The 18092-nt window shown below is 46.1% G+C and overlaps 2 protein-coding genes across 3 annotated transcripts in view; one reads left to right on the top strand and one right to left on the bottom strand.

Moving 5' to 3' along the window:
* Positions 1-1363: 1363 nt before the first annotated feature.
* LOC119435989 (mediator of RNA polymerase II transcription subunit 10) lies at positions 1364-3491 on the bottom strand. Its single transcript, XM_037702705.2, has 4 exons — positions 3306-3491; positions 3120-3203; positions 2950-3052; positions 1364-1596 (listed from the first exon to the last, which is right to left on the bottom strand). The coding sequence occupies exons 1-4, from the start codon at positions 3425-3427 to the stop codon at positions 1498-1500; spliced, it is 408 nt and encodes a 135-aa protein (XP_037558633.1). The 5' UTR covers positions 3428-3491; the 3' UTR covers positions 1364-1497.
* A 4289-nt stretch (positions 3492-7780) lies between these two features.
* The window catches only part of LOC119435987 (transcription factor 25-like), a 102757-nt gene continuing 92445 nt past the window's right edge, over positions 7781-18092 (top strand). For both annotated transcript variants that reach the window (XM_037702704.2, XM_037702703.2), the window contains exons 1-2: positions 7781-8208; positions 10688-10951. In XM_037702704.2, the coding sequence (XP_037558632.1) occupies positions 8062-8208; positions 10688-10951 (411 nt within the window). In that variant the 5' untranslated portion in view covers positions 7781-8061. The remainder of the gene's footprint in view (positions 8209-10687; positions 10952-18092) is intronic.

Raw genomic sequence — 18092 nt, 5'->3', positions numbered from 1 at the left:
GACCATTAGGGTTACAGAATGGATACCAAGAGAAGGGAAGCGCAGTCGAGGACGGCAGAAAACTAGGTGGAGTGATGAAGTTAGGAAATTCGCAGGTGCAAGTTGGAATCGGCTAGCGCAAGACAGGGGTAATTGGAGATCGCAGGGAGAGGCCTTCGTCCTGCAGTGGACATAAATATAGGCTGATGATGATCTCACGTACACGTCGTTATGTTCAAAGAAAAAGTGCATCACAAATTCAGAATTAGTTTTGAAGTGCTGCATCGGCACACAGCATGGACCAAAAAAAAAAAATTTGGCATTCAATCAAGTTATAAACACATAACATTCAACAAAGCGTATGTACAAGTACAACATTTGAACATTGAAATAACCATATGAATCATGTACAATGATTTCACTTTTAAATCAATGTTTACATTCAATACGACAAGCACAAACAATCACGTTGGACTCAAACTTCATTATGACAAAATGAGAACAAAGAACGACTTCCTTCACACTGTTCATTGACCAAAAATTGTCGCAGTTTACCCGAAAGGCGAAGCATCAATTGCGATAGCAAATTAGTAGAGAGCTACACGGAGTAAGGATAGTAGTTTTATCAGCTGTATAAACTTAGACTTAGCAGCACCAGCAACGTGCAGAACTGTTGTCAATGCCGTCGGCGTTTTGCCCGCGTTTGCACCGAACGTGCACGGCATTGGTGACTTGCCGATGCCTCTGGGGGCAGCTCGGAGGTTTTCGACGAGATCAGAATGGGACACTCGTCGAGCAGCATCGGAAGTCCTTTACCACCTTCTCCCCTCGCCATGTTTTTATATAATTACGCATATGGTGCCGCAGCTAGATGTCGCCTCACCTCCCTCCCTCCCGTCCCCCAACGGCCTTTTGCGCGACGGAAGAAGTCGTGTTTGCTCTCCGCTGTGCGTTCGCTCCCCGTGAAAGCGCACATCCCTCGCGCACATACAGCATTCGGCACACAGCGACGATTTCATCGCTGTTGGACTCTATACGGAACCTCACAGCGCCAATGACGCCGATGGCAGAAATCCGCTTGGAGTGTCCATATAATTGCAATTACAATAAAACAAGCAAGTGAGAAAAAACGAACGCGATGGCTGTCAAGAAGTTGCCCGGGCCGTCGGTTTTCAATGATAGCATCGGCAGCAAGCACGCTCAGCAACGTTTTTTTTTTTTTTTTTTTTTCAAATGGTCGAGCAGGGCCCTTGAAAGTTGGGGGCCCGGGGCTGCAGCCCCCATAGCCCCCACCTTAATCCGGCACTGCCGACACGGTACCGATTTTGGTCTGCCGACTGTTGGTGATGGCGTTTTCCTTCTTTTAAATCGTTGGCCACAGCATTTTCCCGTCCTATATAAACTGCTCGCGTCATCAGTCGGCAGACCAAAATCGTTCTCGTGTCGGCGTAGTGTGAATCAGCGTTTAGTGAACTACGTTCAAATGTATATACACTTCACAGAGTTCACATGAGGCCTCTATGTGGCTGGTCGCTCGTCGCCTCTGATGGCCCTGTATTTGGCCATTTCTGTGGGGAACACTTTGCTCAGCTCCAGAAGCAGCAGTGCCTTGAACCTCTGCGCAACAAGAACATGCAAGGATATGAAAATTGGGCCGGTTAGTGTTGATTCACAACTAAGGGCAAATGAGATAACTTTCTTTGATAGAGGCTAGGCATGTACTTGTTGCATCCACATATAATTTATGCGGGGTTATGTCTTGATGGTTTCCTTTATTCTTTTTCTGGTCCCGCTAGCATAACTTGTTTCACAACGTTTTGATAGCAGGTTAGTCATACACATGTAACTGCTAGTTTTTTTAGCAGTCACATTGTAACAACTTACATCCCCACCTTTTTTTCTTTACAGAACGAATAAAATGAAGCGACATGTCAGAAACTAGCATTAGTTTAGAATAAATTACATTAAAGCACTGAATGTATCCAGGCAACAAATTTGGAAACCACAAACAAGTAAAAGCTGTTGTGTTAACCGACATTTAAAATAGAGAGAGAAAGATGTAAATGGCACATTTCCTTTGCTGCTCTTTCATTTTGAACAACAGCATACAACAAGGATACTACACGCCAAAGCCATTTTCAGGGAAAAATGACAGAGCTTGGCCAGAAACGTACTTCGCTGCTTTGAATTAACACATGTTAATTTGCTTTTACTGAATAAAGCCTCTGCTTATAAAACAATTTGATCCTTCTCATTATGTAACAAACTTAATTTTGATTACTGTAATAGCAAGTTTTAAATATGAATGCGATTAGCATTGTTAGAGAACTTCTCCCAGTTTGTGGTATGTTTGTCCATATCTATACTCTTTCACATACCCAATGACCCAAGTTGTCTACCAGCTCGGGTCACTAGTTATGTGCTGGCTACTGTCATGCCAAACATACATGGGTCAGTGCCTGCATAGACAACCTCGACACTGCATATGTGATATTGGTATGTGCCCATTCATGGCCAATCCCCCAAAATGGATGTGCCAAGGTGACACAAGGGGTATGTGGCCTTGAATATATTAAAGCGATAGCGCCCTTCTGTAACAGGCACCTCCACGTCAAGCGCGGCCGCTTGATGAATAGCCCATTGCATAACAAGTTGCAGCCAGGATACTAGGATTGTGGGGGGCTGCTACGGAGTTTCAGTTGGGGTGCAGTCATTGTAACAATATATACTGTGTCGTGGTATCTACGGAATTGTGGTTGGCAGCGAGATTGCCACTTCGTGTCTGCTGAGGTGGCCACAAGGTTTCCCGATTCCCGGATGGCATGGCGATATAATCATCGTAACATATAAATCATATCACTTTCCCCCCACCACCAATCGAACACACCCATCATACGAAAGATTGTTAATCGCATTAACGTCGTTAGTCATCTCCAAAGGATGGATGCGCCATCAATTTTTTTTACTTACGCGATAGGACTCGATCTTGCCTTTCACTTGTTCATTCTTGGTCAGCGCCTTTTCCATGCAATCCTTCGTAAACAGTTGCGGATTTCTTCCTTGGTCAATGTAGCTGCCGAGTAAGTCAAAGGAAAAAGTTAGCAAAGGAAGAGTTGGTCAACGCAAGCTTGCCAACTTACTCGAACACTTCCAATGGCACTTGTATGTCCTGGACTTGTGGCTTACATCTATCCACCTCTTGCATCAAAGTGACGATATGATTTCTGAAACAAACAGGTTGCTCAAACACCGATTTCATTGACATTTAACGAAAGCAGATTCTCGATCTTAGGATGTTTCAGTGAAGCCGTGTTGGCATAACTTACATTTTTTGGTTTAACGTGGTTTGCCCTTGTGGCTGAAAGTCACTCACAATTATTCCTAGCTGCCGAACATTCTCGATAAACATCTCTAAATTCGTTTCAAGCGCTTCAAGTGGGGACGACATTATGCAGCTCAAACTCTACTCCGCACCTCCCGTGCCAGTGTGCCACGACCGTGTCCGGATCGGTTCGGATGTTCGAGCACTGGTTCGAGTTCGTTCGTTCCCAGTGTCGCCAGATGGCGCAGAGTGACATGGCTAAAACTGGGCGTTTGGGTGAGTAAGCAACGAATAATTGTATTTTTTTAAAAGTGGGTCAAGCTTGATCAAGCACCGGCCCAAGCAAAGGGGTGGATACAATAAGTACAACACACAAAGAAAAAATATCAAATACTTATCATTCGCCATGCTTTCCCAATGCCTAAGGCGTAAAATTATCTGAAAGTGTACCTCATACCCACGACCTACTGTACTACTGACCTGACCAGCGAGCAGAACGCCAGCGCGCCTGTTCTAGCTCATATTTCTGCCACTACGAGCCTTGTGGCGCTACTAGTTACCTCATCTGCGCCGCACTTCTGCTGTCGTCTGCCGGCGCCAAGCCGCGATGTTTGCGCGGGTATGCACTTTATACGACTAAGAAAAGGAGCAAAAGTACGTTGATTGAGCAAGATCAACAATAATGCCGCACTGCTACGTGACTTTGTGTAAATCACGGCAAGATAAACACGCCTTAGATTGAGTTCCCGCTTTACGCACCTGGGTGAAAAAAAAAAAAAAAAATGGATCAAGGTATATGCAGTTTATAGAAAAGGTGAGGCTGCCCTATAGTGCTAGTTGGCATGCCGAAAATGCAGCTACATGCCTTAAATTGTTATCAGTAGATGTTCTATGATTAAAGAGATGTGCGCGTACATTTATTGTCACTTATTAGTGGCATTTCCCGAATGCCTTCGCCACCGGTATCAAATTTGCATTGCGAGCATGCGAGGCAAGGGTTGCACGAAATATTTTTTCAACAAACATTCTTGCAAATAAGTTGTGCCGCAGAAAAAAAATGTATTACCGTTGGTGGCTTATCGCGTACGTTTTCATTATTTATTCGTCTCTTTTAACGGCCGGACACCCCCACAATCAAGATCACATTGAGAGGATATAGCCTTTACTTCAATTGAGATGGCTTTAGGCCAGAATATTACATAAAGACTGAAGTCAAGATGTACTGCTTATATCCATTGTACCCCAGGTACGCGCGGCGCCTGCTGTACCAAAAGCGAGCCGCGCATGTAATCAGCAAAAAGGAAGTCGAGTGAGGTGCAAGCACGTACTTAATACAGTCGAATTTTATGCAGGAAATAAACGGTCTCGGTCGTATACATTACGCGCGTCGCAAAGACTGTCGCAGAATGACCAGTCATGAATTGGTAAAAACAGATGCACCACCATAGCCTTAATTTCAATGATCGAGAGTCTGAAGATTGCGAAGTTCATGGTGCCCAGACTTGCACATGTACTACGCCTTGGAATTTTATTGTAGATTGTAGACTTTCTTGAACAGTACAATGCACCTTAATTAGACACTCTCCGGGACGCAAAATATTTGTTAAATGGTTCCGAACAAATCTAGCAACATGAAAACATTCAGTGCCAGCTTTCTAGTAAGAGCCGCAGAAGATAGTGATATTTCAGTGGTGCGTGGAAAGCTACATATAGCTCTACCATCTTCGCTGCGCGTCTGTGGGAATCATTGTGACAAGGAAAGGTACGTGGCCTGCCGTACCCGAGATAGGCCGGAGTTGGCCTATATATGTATACGTCTATGAGGTAGATGCTAAAGCTAAAAAAGAAAGAAATTAATTAGAAAAGGAAGATAGAAAAAAAAAAACATTTCGATCTACATGCCCTCCAAGCGACTGCTGGAAATAATATTTACACAGCTAGGGGGGCTCTACTGAAGAGCGCATATAAGGTTCGCTCGTGCACGACAAATAAGCCCATTTCTCACTTGCACGGCCAACAAAACAAGGAAAGATAGGTGCGCAACAGTAGTTATTTGCTGAAGAACCGAAAGTGCACCAGTAGTGGTGCAGTTGCTTCTTTTGTAAATAAACGCTTTGAAATGTTGGCTTTTAAGTGCAGATAAACTTTCTCGCTATCACAGATATTAAAATTATTAAATCAAAATATGCCCAAATTGAAGCATGTGCGCTAGTGAAGCACTTGTAGAGCGCGCCCGCGAGTGTAACCAAGCGTCTGCTCGGGAGGACGTCAATGCTCGAACGAGAACCGGCGCAGGCGGCTTCATAGAGAGCCGCCAGCTGAGCAGGTCAGTATTTGAGAAGGTCGTGCTCATACCACTTCGAAGGTTAAGGATCGTAAACCCAACCAATTATCACATATGTAAACATCAAATGTAACAACAAACAGTGCATAAAAGAAATATCACATCATTTGATGATGATGATCGCATGCTGCTCTTCCCTGTGTAACGAGCCAACTTCGAAATTAGGTCCTAGCACAAAACCTACATCCCCTCCGGTACAGTGGCTAGAATGGCCAATGTACCTCCGGTGCATCCCGCCACGTACGTATGCCATGAACGCAGATGTGGAAACAAGCAGAAAAAGGTTGCACCATCAGCTGGTCGAACGTACTGCGAATCTTGAAACACGCTTTGTTTACAATCCCCTGATCCACATACAAATGTAGCCCAAAAATAGCCACATAGCCAACTCATCTAAAAAACAGCTAACACAGCTACAACACAGCCAAACGAAAATATAAGTAGCCCAATTTGGCTACAAATAGCCCAATCTGGCAACACTGTAATCGTTCCCTGATTTGACATTTGACTTCCGCCTCCTTGACTTGGCATAGCCTGCACTTGGTTCTACTCATAGAGTTTCTCACTATATTACATATAACTCTATGGTTCTACTAGAGTGTACTAGTTCTACTATGGTGGCTAGAAGGGCGTTGATCCCATAATTCTACCGTTTTTTACTTGCACATGCTTGTACGGAGGGTGGCGCAGGTTACCGGACATTCTTGCCACTGGAGAAAGACAAAATATTTTGGCATACTGACCCCAGGGAATGTAATTTTAGTAAAAAACAGTAAGGCCATTCCGAATGTATTAAAATGAAGCGAGAGACTAGAGTGCCATGGAGTGGTACAGGCATGGAGTTAACGTGGTGTACTACAGCAGGTGCCATATCCTACAGGAATGATCGAATTATACTGAATGCAGTTTTTAAGTTCCTTATTTGGCATAAAGTTTACGAAACGCACGCAATGTCAGGAACATAGATGAAAAGCCTTCAGAGGGTGCGCGCTGCAATGAGGTATTTCTGTAAGTTCTGTAACTCTGTGGTTCTGTACCGTGACCTGCGGTTCTGTGACCTGCGAGCATCCCAGCCATGATCGATCATGGCAATGATCCCAGCCATGGAGAAAAAAAAAAAAAAGAAAATGCTTTTTCTTCCTCCATAATCCCAGCAATATGCGAGAAGCGTCCACTGCACACATTTACCGTGACATGCGGGCGTTGTGAAATGTGTGCACGTCCATGTGTATAATATGTCATTTAGTTTGTCGTCGTTCTTTTCACTTGTTCTTGTAGGCGGCTGCTGGGGCTGCCACTAAGGTCCGAGTACGCATATTTACGGTCCCCTCTGGTAGCGTGCTTCATGCAGTTTGATTTCCAGTCAACGTTAGTGAATGGTCACGCAACAGCACATGGCAGGTGGGGATGGCGACAGTCAGTACAGCTCTAAGGCGGTAGGGTGATAAGTTCCTTGGTCTTAACAAGCTGCTGTGGTAGCGTGAATAGTAACGATAACTTCTTTAATTCAAATAAGATATTACAAAAGCGTACCGGACATCCTGACCGACGTCATAATCGGATAGGGGAACCACCTTGGAACCACGCACGGTGGTTGGGACAATGCGAGCACAGATATCGAGCGAATGCACGCTGTGCACGCTGCAATGACAAGGGCATGAGATTGGAAGAGAGTCTGGAATGTAGAGAAGGGCTCACTGAAAAAGTGTGAAACAATAACTGACACGGAAAATTAAACAAAAAAGAAAGAAAAGGCGGGGAAGGAGAAACCATGTGGCAACGAATAACTTTTGATGAAACGTACGTGGAAGACTATGACTGTGCAAAATTTGATAAAGTACGTGAATATCACAGCTTTTCAGGTGAAGAACTATATATGTGCTATCTTCTAAGAATCTTGGTACAAAACGCAGAACACTGGACCCGAGTGGTACCTGTGGTGAACATAAATGACGGATTTGATCACTGGCAACTTAGTGAAAAATAGAGATTTAACCCATTTAGCTATTCGGCATTACTTATTTCCACACATATACAACACAGTTGGTTAGAGGCCCGGTGGCGCTTGCCACCACTCCCATGCTAAGGCGGCGTGGAAGAGACGATCATCTATTGGAGAAGCCTCCCTCATGCCTCCCTCTTTCGCTAGCACTTGTGTGCTTGTGCTGCTTGTGTTGAGGTTGAGCCAGTTGAGCTTTAACATCAGGTGGGGATTGTCGCACATGGCGGTTCGTAGCCATTTGGTGTTGACCTGAGTACTTGCTTTAATTCCTGCACTAGTATTGCAGTGCGTTCATTTTGTTGGCAACTGTCTTAAGCTTCCGGACCGCGGCAAAAGCAGCTGTTGAAAACGGATCGCTCGAGCTCAACACACAGTACTCTCCCACCAGCGGTCCGACATTTTCTTTTTATATAAATGTCGAATCGAGTGCTGAAGAAGCTCCAAGGCGTGAATGAAATTGGGAAAATTGATGCTCAATCGGAAACAGAAGATGAGGCACCCACTGTGGCTGTCAGTGATGCTCGAAAGAGCAGGCAAGCGGCTGCAAACCGTTTTGAGCTGGTGAGTTGCCCGATCTTGTAGTTTTGCGATCGATGTGGTAACTTAACGTTTGCATATGCATTTTCAGGATGTGCTGAGTGTGCATAACGGTGCTTCAGTTCTGCGTTCACAACCTTATGACGCAGGAGCATCCATGAGCGACAACCGCGAGACGAATTTCCTCGGCAGTGGATATAAGCGGCCGAATGGTTTAAGTCCACCGCAGCTCACTTACGAAAATGATCTTGGAATGTAGTTTGCTGCCACGAAAGTTCAGAGGTGCTGTCGCTGAATTTGCCTTAAATGAACTGCATTTAAGGTAAAGTTCATAGATGCCCTGCTGCCGCTTTCGCTACAGCCTGCAGCCGTGACTTTCAGCTGTGCTAACTAGGAAAACGTCTTGGTTTCAGCGCGCTTTGCGAAACTGCTGTGCAAAATTGCAGTGCAGCGTGCCGATGTGCAGAGCAGCGGAGAGCTGTGTTGTAGTTATCTCTTTACGTTTGAGGTATCAATGATCAACCAAGTGGCATGTCTCTTGTATAAGCACAAATAATCAGGTCCTCACCACTGTTACCTTTAGCTAGCACTTAAATCTAGCATTAAAAAAAGAATTCAACTTTTTTAGTGTGCATCAGTGCAAATTACCATCAGGGCAGATAGTAGTGACCACCCCAGAAAATGTTTTCTTCAGCTGCGAAGCTTTTTTTTCTGAAAAACCCCTATGAGTTTTCTTTGTAGCTTCATGCTACAGTTGGGTGGATGACAATTTTACCTTTAATCAGGGCATGTTACAGCCAACTTGTATCAGTTCACTCTTTGGGGGTACAGATTTCATCAAAATTAAATATTTGAAGTTGAATTAATTATGGCCAAAGACAGTTGTTTGTTGCAATAATATGTTTAAGGATTTGATTTATAATCATGCTAGCTCAATTTTAGTCTTAAAATGTATTCTACTGGCTATGCCACATTTTATTGCTGCTTTGGGCCATACTTTGTTACTTATTCAATTTTTTGACATGACCTCTTTTGCAGAGAGGATTTGGCTTTTTACCCTCACATGCATGTATTTAGGTCCCTGGCATTTTTGTGCTGCAATATATATATATATATATTGCCCTGTGCTGCCGCCATAGCAAATCATACATAGTCCCATGTGTCTGTAAGACCCTACATTTGTTTCTGGATTTTATCCAGATGCCTGGTAATTTAAGTACATTGACCAAATAATTTAGCTACAGTGCAGAGAAATAAAAATAAACTGGTGAAATTGTCTTTGAAGAACCGAATCGCACAATTTTTCAAAATTGTATTTTATAACTTTAAGTGGTACAGGTTTCAACTGCAGTGTTATCTCTTACAAACCCACGAAGGTTGATTTTTTACTGTAAATGTATGGTACTGACATTTCTTTCTTCAATTTTTTCTCTGCATTGTGTATAATTTCTGAATACATTCATGAGATTTAAAGGGCCAGCGAACACTGCCCAGTTTCTCAACACTTCTGTCATGAACCCTGAGCCAAATATTCACACACACATAGCAAGGATCCGACACTTTCAAAAGACTGCCTTCCCTTTCCTTTGGCTTCTTGAAATCACCACTTTTTGGATTGATAATGACATACTCCACTCAAAAGATGGCTTTTGAGTAAATTCCTATCCACGTCACAACTAAGCAGTACCTGTAGCAGAACCAAGAATGGACAAATCCTGTGACTGATAGGGTGGTGGTGCAATAGGGTGGTGGAGAACAATATTGCTGTTTTGATATCATGACCTCTGAGATCAGGCATCGTGCTGAATTGAACTTGGAATGCCATGCTGATGCAAGCACAGCATGATGATAAATGGGGCAATGCGGGCATCATTCTATGTCAGCACACCAGTATGAATGATGTAGGAATGAGGAAAAAAGAGAGGAAGCCACTTTAAGCCACTGTGAAGCAAAAGAGTCTAGTTGTTCACTGATCCACACAGAGCCCTTTCCACATAGCTGAGGGTATGCAGGGAAAATGTTGTCTGCGTCTTCAATTCCTGTCATAGGGAGCGAAAAGTTTGAAGAAAAAAAAAAAAAAAAAAGACAAGCTGACTTCCAAGCAAACTTGTGGGCTTCCAGCTCCATGTAAAAGAATAATGCTTGTCTCAGGTGTTTACGACAGTATATCCTCATGGCAATGCAATGCAATTCTAAAAGTGTTGCAGGGCCTTAACTGTTGATGAAATTGATTTCGTATATGCAGTTAGGAAACAACTAAAGACCTGTGTCTACCACAGCTTGTTAACCTGAAGTTGAGCTAGCACTGTATAGGAAATATGATGGTGGCAGTATATTAACACATGCAGACTTGGTTTAGGAAAAAAAGTCAATATTACATTGTTTTTTTCTTTTGGTGTACATTAATAGTGATTTTGTAAGCTAGCCAGCTTGTTCTACGTGATGTCATTGGAATTTTTTATTATGCAGAGCTATTGCATGTCTGTTGCTCTCATCTTTACAGCTCACTGGGCTGTCAGCAGAGCTATCTCTCTCAGACACAGCCAAAGAGGATGATGACCGAGAGAATGAGCCACCTCCTGCTCGGGCTGCCACAGCAGAGGCTCCCCACGAGAGCATGCTGCTTGCAGATGAGGTACCGAGGAGCAAACTGGAGAAGCAAGACTCCACACAGAGCACTGACAGCCTTAAGCGTCGCAAGAAGAAAAAGAAAAAGAAGAAGCAGCTGAACAGTCAGCATAGCCACGAGGACAGGCTACACCACAACGTCAGTACTATGCTTGCCACCATTTCTGAAGCTAAGAGAAGTAGAAATGAAAATGCTGGGAGAAACTGTCAACCCATTTGGAAATAATAGCATGCATCTTGAAGAGGGGGGGGGGGGGGGGGGGGCTTGCTGACAAATATGTGCAACTGGAGTAGCTATTGTGCACTTTGTAAATATACTTGTGATTGCTGTATGGTCGTTGGCTCGGCTGCTAGCTCCTTAATTATCAGGACAGATAAATGAATTTTTGCAACTTGTGAACCATTATTATATGAGGTGCTTACAGGATGTTAACCTCCAAAGATACTCACTTTGCTTCCTGGCTGCTGCCATCGAATCTACATTGTGAATACATCACTGTTCTGAAGATGCAAAATTGCGTTGCCTCAGCCTTACCATGTACTGATGCATTCCATTAAAGGGAGCTCTGCAAGATTCCTGTTCACCCCTCATTCCAGTTGCTCATTTTTGTCTCGGTGGGGTTACCCTTAGCAGTGGCTGTGGCATTGTGTTGCTAAGCACAAGGTCACGGGTTCAATTCCTGGCCATGGCGGCCGCAATTTAGTAGGGAAAAAATGCAAAATAGCTTGTGTGCATAGATTTAGGTGCAGGGATGCTGTAGAAATCTTACGGCATCCCTTAAAACCCTTTGTGCAGTTCTGAGATGTTAAAGCCCACAATTTGTGAGGGTGTGCTCTGATACCATTTTTGTCATCTCGGTGGTGTCTGAAGGGACGTCGTTTGGAGCGTGGTTGAGCTACCCTGAGCTTGACAGCAAGGAGCGACTGCGCCGTGTCATTGCTGTGACTTGAAGAACCCAGACTTTATTTTCACCCTGTAATATATACACTTAGATGGTGCCGCCATCCAGTCACTTGGGGCATGTCTTTTGCACCCTATACAGTTTTGGGGTGTGCCCCAGGGTGTCATTGAGTATGAATGTAGTTATTGACTGATTTTTTGAACAGAGTACATCCACAGGCTGATTGATCAAAAGTAAAATAAGACACAGTGGCTACATGTGTCTAGCTTAGTATCACAAGCAAAGTCATTCGCAACACAAAATGAAGGTTTATCGAGACTATAAAATATAAAGTCACACTTGCAGGTCCACTATACGGGGATGCCCAAAAGTTCTTGACCCAGTCAATTTCTGTTATTTTGCACAATTATATTAATATATATATACTAAAAAGGTATAGCTTCACATTGCAAGGAGCCATTTTTGAAAATCCTTAAGGGGAGGTAAGGGGCGAAAAACCAAGATTTTTTCTGAAAAAGTCGATTTTCTGTTTTGTTGTGTTTTGTATTCCTGCAAGCCTCCTATTTTATGTATTAAAAAACCAAAGCTGAGAATCAACTAGAAGTTAATAAAACATGCAAAAAAGCCCTTGCGGTCAACGTTAATAGAACCAACTCAGTTTCACAGCTCCGCTGAAAATATGGGCCCCGTGGTGGTCGCGAGAACAGGCGCTGCAATCGAGTCACGCTACCGGCAGCGCTTCTAGTTGCGCACCTTTTTCGCTGCGGCTGGGTCCCGTGTGGTTGTTTTGGTGCTGTGCATTTGTTGGGTCCTGCAGAAGTTCGTTCAGAAGTTTGAGTGTTAGGGAACTCGTGCTGGTCTGCGGTGTTGTGAAGCCTGGTATGTCGAGCATGCGATATGCTGACGTGTTTTGCACCGGGTTGCACAAGTGGCTACAAGTCGTCAGCTAAGTGCTACTTTTAATGCGTAAACATTCTTTGGCGAGTACCACAGGTTTGTCAAGCGAAAAGTGGTAATGCCTTGTATCTGCACAAACATATGTATTTTGCGAACTTAAAATGTTTAATCATTATAGTATTATAAATGTAGATGATTGGTAGCTTTATAAGAGATAAGGAACAAGTTAAAAAAATTTATCAGAGGGAATACTCATAAGGATACATAGGGCTCCATAGAAAATGCATGGGGAAGCTTATAGTCGGGGGTGGGCCAACTTTAAACTTGGACGGGGGCCAACTTGAAATATGGGGTAACATTGTTTAACTGCGAGAACGAACGGCCACAGAGAACATGGAACAAGCACAGGCGCAGAACCGTTTTCATTCGAAAACGGTGGAGCGGGCCAGTCGGGTGGAGCGGGCCGGTGCCCTCCCAGTGTATCATGTCAGCCTTAAGAAAGTCATGCACACACAAAATACAGGAAAGCTATGACAAGCAGATTGTAAGGTTAGAAGAAGCTGGTTTCTCGCAATCAGTCATTTAAGCAGTAGCGGAGGCAGTACTTAAGAAGATAAAAACGGAAAACAATATTAGTGAAGATGCAAGGGAACGCAAAGATAAGAAATGTAAAGTTGGGCCTTATGTTCATAAGACTTCCCACAACTTTAAAAAATTGGGGTAGCTTGCACTAGTGGCGCAAGGCTAAAGACAAAGCGGAGCTGATCGGTTCCTAGCTGGTCCTGGCTATACGAAGTGATGCTAAGTTATACGAAGTGTATAAGCATTTCCTCGTGGTCCGTGGCATCGGGGAACACCTCACGAAGCACACGTAGGAAGTGGGGCAAAAGCTATGCGCAGTGTACGGGCGGCGCAAAGCAGACGACACGCCGGGATGACTGCATGGCGCATAAACATTAGCGCGCAGCTGGTGAGAGCTCGGTCGAGCCGCTGCCAGAGGCGCTAATGCGGGGAAATGGAGAAGCGCGGATGGCGTCGGCAGCACCTCTGCGCGTTGCCTCGTAGGTGCTGCTACAATTTGTTTCTCTCTCTCTCGCTCTCATTTTCTCTTTCCCTATCCCAAGCATAGCGCGTGACGCTCCGCGAGGTGGTTGCTTCTCTCTCCCGAGCATAGCGCGCGACGTTCTGCGAGGTGGTTGCTAGGCAAAGCAGTGGCAGGCGATATACATTACGGTCAGCTTAAACAGTTCCGCTGTTAAAAAGGCTGTGAAACGGTATGAAGTTGAGGTAGCGTTCTCAGCTCCGGGCAAGCTCGCTGGGATATGCTCGCGCATAGGAAGAAGTACAGATATGTTTCAAGGGTGCGGAATAAAGCACTTCAATTCCTACATAGATTGTAGGGTTGGAGTAGTATATCGGATATCTCTATCATGCGGCAGAGTCTACGTAGGCCAAACAGGAAGGTGCGTGAATATGCGCTTGCATGAGCATGAATTGTCAATTAGGAATAAAGTGAGTGGACACTTTCCTATCCACTGCTTGGCGTGCCTGTGTAAGCCGATCATGAAAAAAGTAAACATTTTTTTGTCGCTGCCGAGATAGCCGAGCGAGAGAGTTACTCGAGGCGTACTATATGAGAAAGAAGATTGTGACAGCGACACCTCAATTTATCTGCACAACAGTGAGATGAGGTTTATTGACAAGCGTATGTAGGTTGCGTATTGCATAAACAGATAGAGAAAGAGAGAGAAACAAGTTTATTTATCCCATCTTAAAGGGAAAGGGGCTGCGAGTAGGCGAGAGAGGTTGTCCTACTCGCGGTAGGCCGCTTCTACCACCTCAGCCCACCTCAGTATAGCTTCCTGAAGTTCGGGGTTGTAGCTGCGCATGGCAGCCTCCCACAGCTCCCGACTACTTAACTCTACAAAGGTTACGGGGTGGGAAGTGGTTCTTGCATTGCCACATAATGTGGTTTAGGTCCGCTCTGCTAGCAGGACAAAACTTGCAGGCTGAGGTAGGGTATATTCCCGGGTGAATTTTGTGACGTAAGGCAGGGCATAGAAAAGTGCGATTCCGTAGTTTACGCCATAGCAACTCATGTATGCGTGACGACCGGCGCATTAAAGGTGGGAGGGTTTGGCGACCTAGGTGGTAAGGCCCGCAAATGTCGTGGTATGTAAGTAACCTGTCTTCGGAGGTAAATGCTGGAGGGAGATTATTGGCGTCTGAACCATCCCCTAGTCTAGCCTGCGCTTGGTTCGTGAAAGCTCGAGCACTTGCGTGGGCCATTTCATTGCCGATTAGGCCTCTGTGTGCTGTTGTGTCTGGCGGTCCCTCGGGACAAAGGAGGCCGGCGCCGACTCAGACGCGCCAACCTGGCGCCCTTTCTCGCGGCCGAGAATTGTCACCTGGGACTGAGGGATTAGCAGTTGGTCTCCGGGCTACCTCATGCGTGGCTAAACGGCAGCGTCGCCCCTTGGTGCGGTCCCGTGAATTACCAGCGCTGCCCGAACCACGACGACGCTACGCCGACTGCTGCCTTTCGAGACAGCCACCGCCCTACCTGGTTCCGCGAACTGACCACTATGGAGAGGCGAATCTTGAAAGGGGCCCGCGTCTGGCAATCCCGGGGGAACGACATCAACGTTCGGTTCCCAAGGTGTCAACCGCTGCCTGTGTTCGGGGGCGACCTAACAAGATTGGAGGCGGAGCCCGGCGGGAAACGACGACACATCACGTGCGGGATATGGCCACCTGATCCAAGATGCTGATTGGCTAAAAGAACTACAGTGTGTTCCCTCGTCGAGTGAAAGAGGGAAACGAAAGGGATAAAACAGGGGACTTGAGTGTTGTGAGGGACGCTTCACCATGTAGAGACGCTTGAGGCTTGACCATGTAGAGCACGCTTGACGATGTAGAGCACGCTCGACCATGGAGAACGCTCGGAGATGTAAACGCTACCACATGCAAAGATGTTAGCACGTAGACGGCTCCAATACCATGGAGCCCATCTTGTAATATACCATGTACAGTGTATATAAAACAGTTTTCTAATCTCCCTGGATAACTCCTCCTCTCGGCACCTGGCACGGCACCACACATGCAGCCTTCATGGACCCTCGGACCATCGCCATTTGCAACAGTGGCTGGCAGCTTATGGGATCGGCCTGCGTTGGCTACATCGGTGTGGTGAGTGCTACGTGTTTGCTTCTCTTTTCGCCAGACTCATTAGCGCAGGTGACTAAGTCGGTAATGGTGTTTTGGTGTTGTTTGTAATTTTGTCTCGCAGACCAAGAATATAGTGTCTCGTGGGCTAAGTTACTAAGGGGAAGAAACACAGGGTGCACTGTAAATACGGATAAGTTTGGAATCCAGGAACTCCTCAAAAGTTGTGAGCCGATGGGCATTTTGGTTGCCCTGCGGTAGGCAAAAGTCAACAATTGGAGCTTTTACAGAATGAGGAAGTGAGTGGGGAGAAGGCCGGAGAGGCCAGGAAAATTGTTTCGTAAGCGAAGAGAGGAAATTCTGCAATCTCCCAAAGTGGCAGCGATAAGGACGGGCTTAGTGCCGGAGTTTGCGCTTCATGTCGCCAGAACTCTCTAGTACAAGTAGGTAGTTGCTAGGAGAGTAACTGTGTGTTTTCTGGCGGGCACCATTTTGGGAAATTCACCTTCTTTACATAGCGAATTTTAGGAAGGGTGAATTTTGAAGGCAAACAAGATCGCTATGGAGAAATTCAGAGTGCAGGACCTCCTTCTAATTTGCGAGGAGTTAGGCATTTCGGTCGACTCCACAAAAACGAAAGAAGCGGTTCTCGACGTCATGAAGGTAGAAGAGGTGACGGTCGAGGAAGCTGATGAAGCTTGGGAGACAATTCAGGAAAGAAAGCAAAAGGCAGAGGAGTGCAGGAGGCGCGAGCTTGAAGCTGTAGAGAAGCGCGAGAGGCGCGAGCGTGAAGAAGCAGAAAGGCGCAGGCACGATGCCGAAATTCGCGAGAGGCGCGAGCAGGAGGCAGCGCAACGGCACGCTCTTAGGATGAAAGAGCTCGAACGGGTAAATCAGATGCTCAGATGGCGGACAGCGCGACGCCAGCTCCACACTTTCGAGACAGACAAGGGTATTGTTAATTTCCTCGCCGGTTTTGAACGAGTGTGTGAGAAAGAGGGTGTCAGCCGGGACTCGTGGGCCGAGCGATTAGGAGCACTGCTCCCGTTTAGTGTCGCTGCGTGTTTCTTGCATTGCTTATCCGAGGAGAAAGCGCGCGACTATGACAGGGCTAAGAGGGCTTTGTTCAGGCGCTTTGGTGTAGCATGGCAGGCCGACTTCGAAGGCCCAAATGAGAAAGAAAAAGCCCATCCTGTAGAAGGTACTGCTAGCACTGAGATGACTAGTGTAGAAAGCTTTGGAAAAGGTGTGATGCAAGTGGCACACACACAAAGCGAAGAGAGCGGGGGACCACCCGCACCAGAAACGGAAGGCCCTTTAGGCCAAGTGGGTACGGCGGCGGCAATTTCGGCCAGTCTGCCAGACAAGGTCACGCATTGCTTCTCGAATAGGTCGGAGCAAATGCTGAGGGAACCGGGAAAATCCACCACCAGCAAGGGAGCTTTCAGGGCGAAAGCACGTGAGGAGACTCAGAGACTGATAGGCGCATTCCCTATTGAGCAGCGGTCACAGGACCATGGAACGATTCCAGAGGCAGCTGTAAGCAGTGATGAGTTAGACGGGTTAGTAGCCGGAAGCGAGGTGAATACGGTCACCGAAGAGAGCTGTGGTTTTCCCGCCCTAGAATTCGTGGCCGGCTGCGAAGGCCAGGATGAGAACAACAAAGCTAGTTCAGACAGCGCTGAGAGGGCTGTGGTGCCAGTAGTTGACGGAAACAGTGACAAGCGCGAAGAAACGCTTGTTTCGCCATTTAGTAAGGCTGTTTTGAAAACAGAGGCCGACTTCGAAGGCCAGCGAGAAGTTTGGCATGCTATCGACGGCAGTGATGGAGCTAGACCACCTGAAGATAGACTTAATGACGAGCTAACTTGCTCAAAGGTCAAATCTGGTTCTGCTCTATTAGAACGGCAGTCGCACTGTGAAACCCAAAGGGGCAAGGAAATTTCAAGCGCGTGTGCCGAAACTGCAGACTCTACGATGCATGCCAAACAGAAAAGGCGTAGGCGCAAAACGAGAACGGCGGACGCGGTCGAGGCGCTTGGAATCAAACATGCGAAGCGCCAAAGCGACAGGGGCAAATTCGCTAGGGTCAGAGTCCAGACAGAGAGCGTGAAAAAGCGAAGGAGGGTAAACCCCAAGCTTAGGCGTTTGCTGCGGTCAGGGACCGGCGTGACGCACGTCGCGAAAAGGAGAGTTTCGCGAAGATTCAGGCGTGGTGAACGTCGCCTAACCGCATCTCGTACAACGCATAGTAGGCAGAGGGACAAAGGGAAGCGTCCTGTAGGCTGTTACAATGGCCGATCACTCGCAGGGGAA

Source organism: Dermacentor silvarum, chromosome 1 (assembly GCF_013339745.2).
Source record: "Dermacentor silvarum isolate Dsil-2018 chromosome 1, BIME_Dsil_1.4, whole genome shotgun sequence".
Classification (NCBI taxonomy): Eukaryota; Metazoa; Arthropoda; class Arachnida; order Ixodida; family Ixodidae; genus Dermacentor; species Dermacentor silvarum.
This window is presented reverse-complemented; position numbering and strand designations above follow the sequence as displayed.

Bases quoted from the DNA above. Each gene is read 5' to 3' on its own strand.
- LOC119435989 (XM_037702705.2), bottom strand. From the start codon at position 3,427: ATGTCGTCCCCACTTGAAGCGCTTGAAACGAATTTAGAGATGTTTATC. The intron at 3,204-3,305 runs GTAAGTTATGCC...TGTTTGTTTCAG, and splicing joins ACCACGTTAAACCAAAAAAT to AAATCATATCGTCACTTTGA. The intron at 3,053-3,119 runs GTAAGTTGGCAA...CTTACTCGGCAG, and splicing joins GTGCCATTGGAAGTGTTCGA to CTACATTGACCAAGGAAGAA.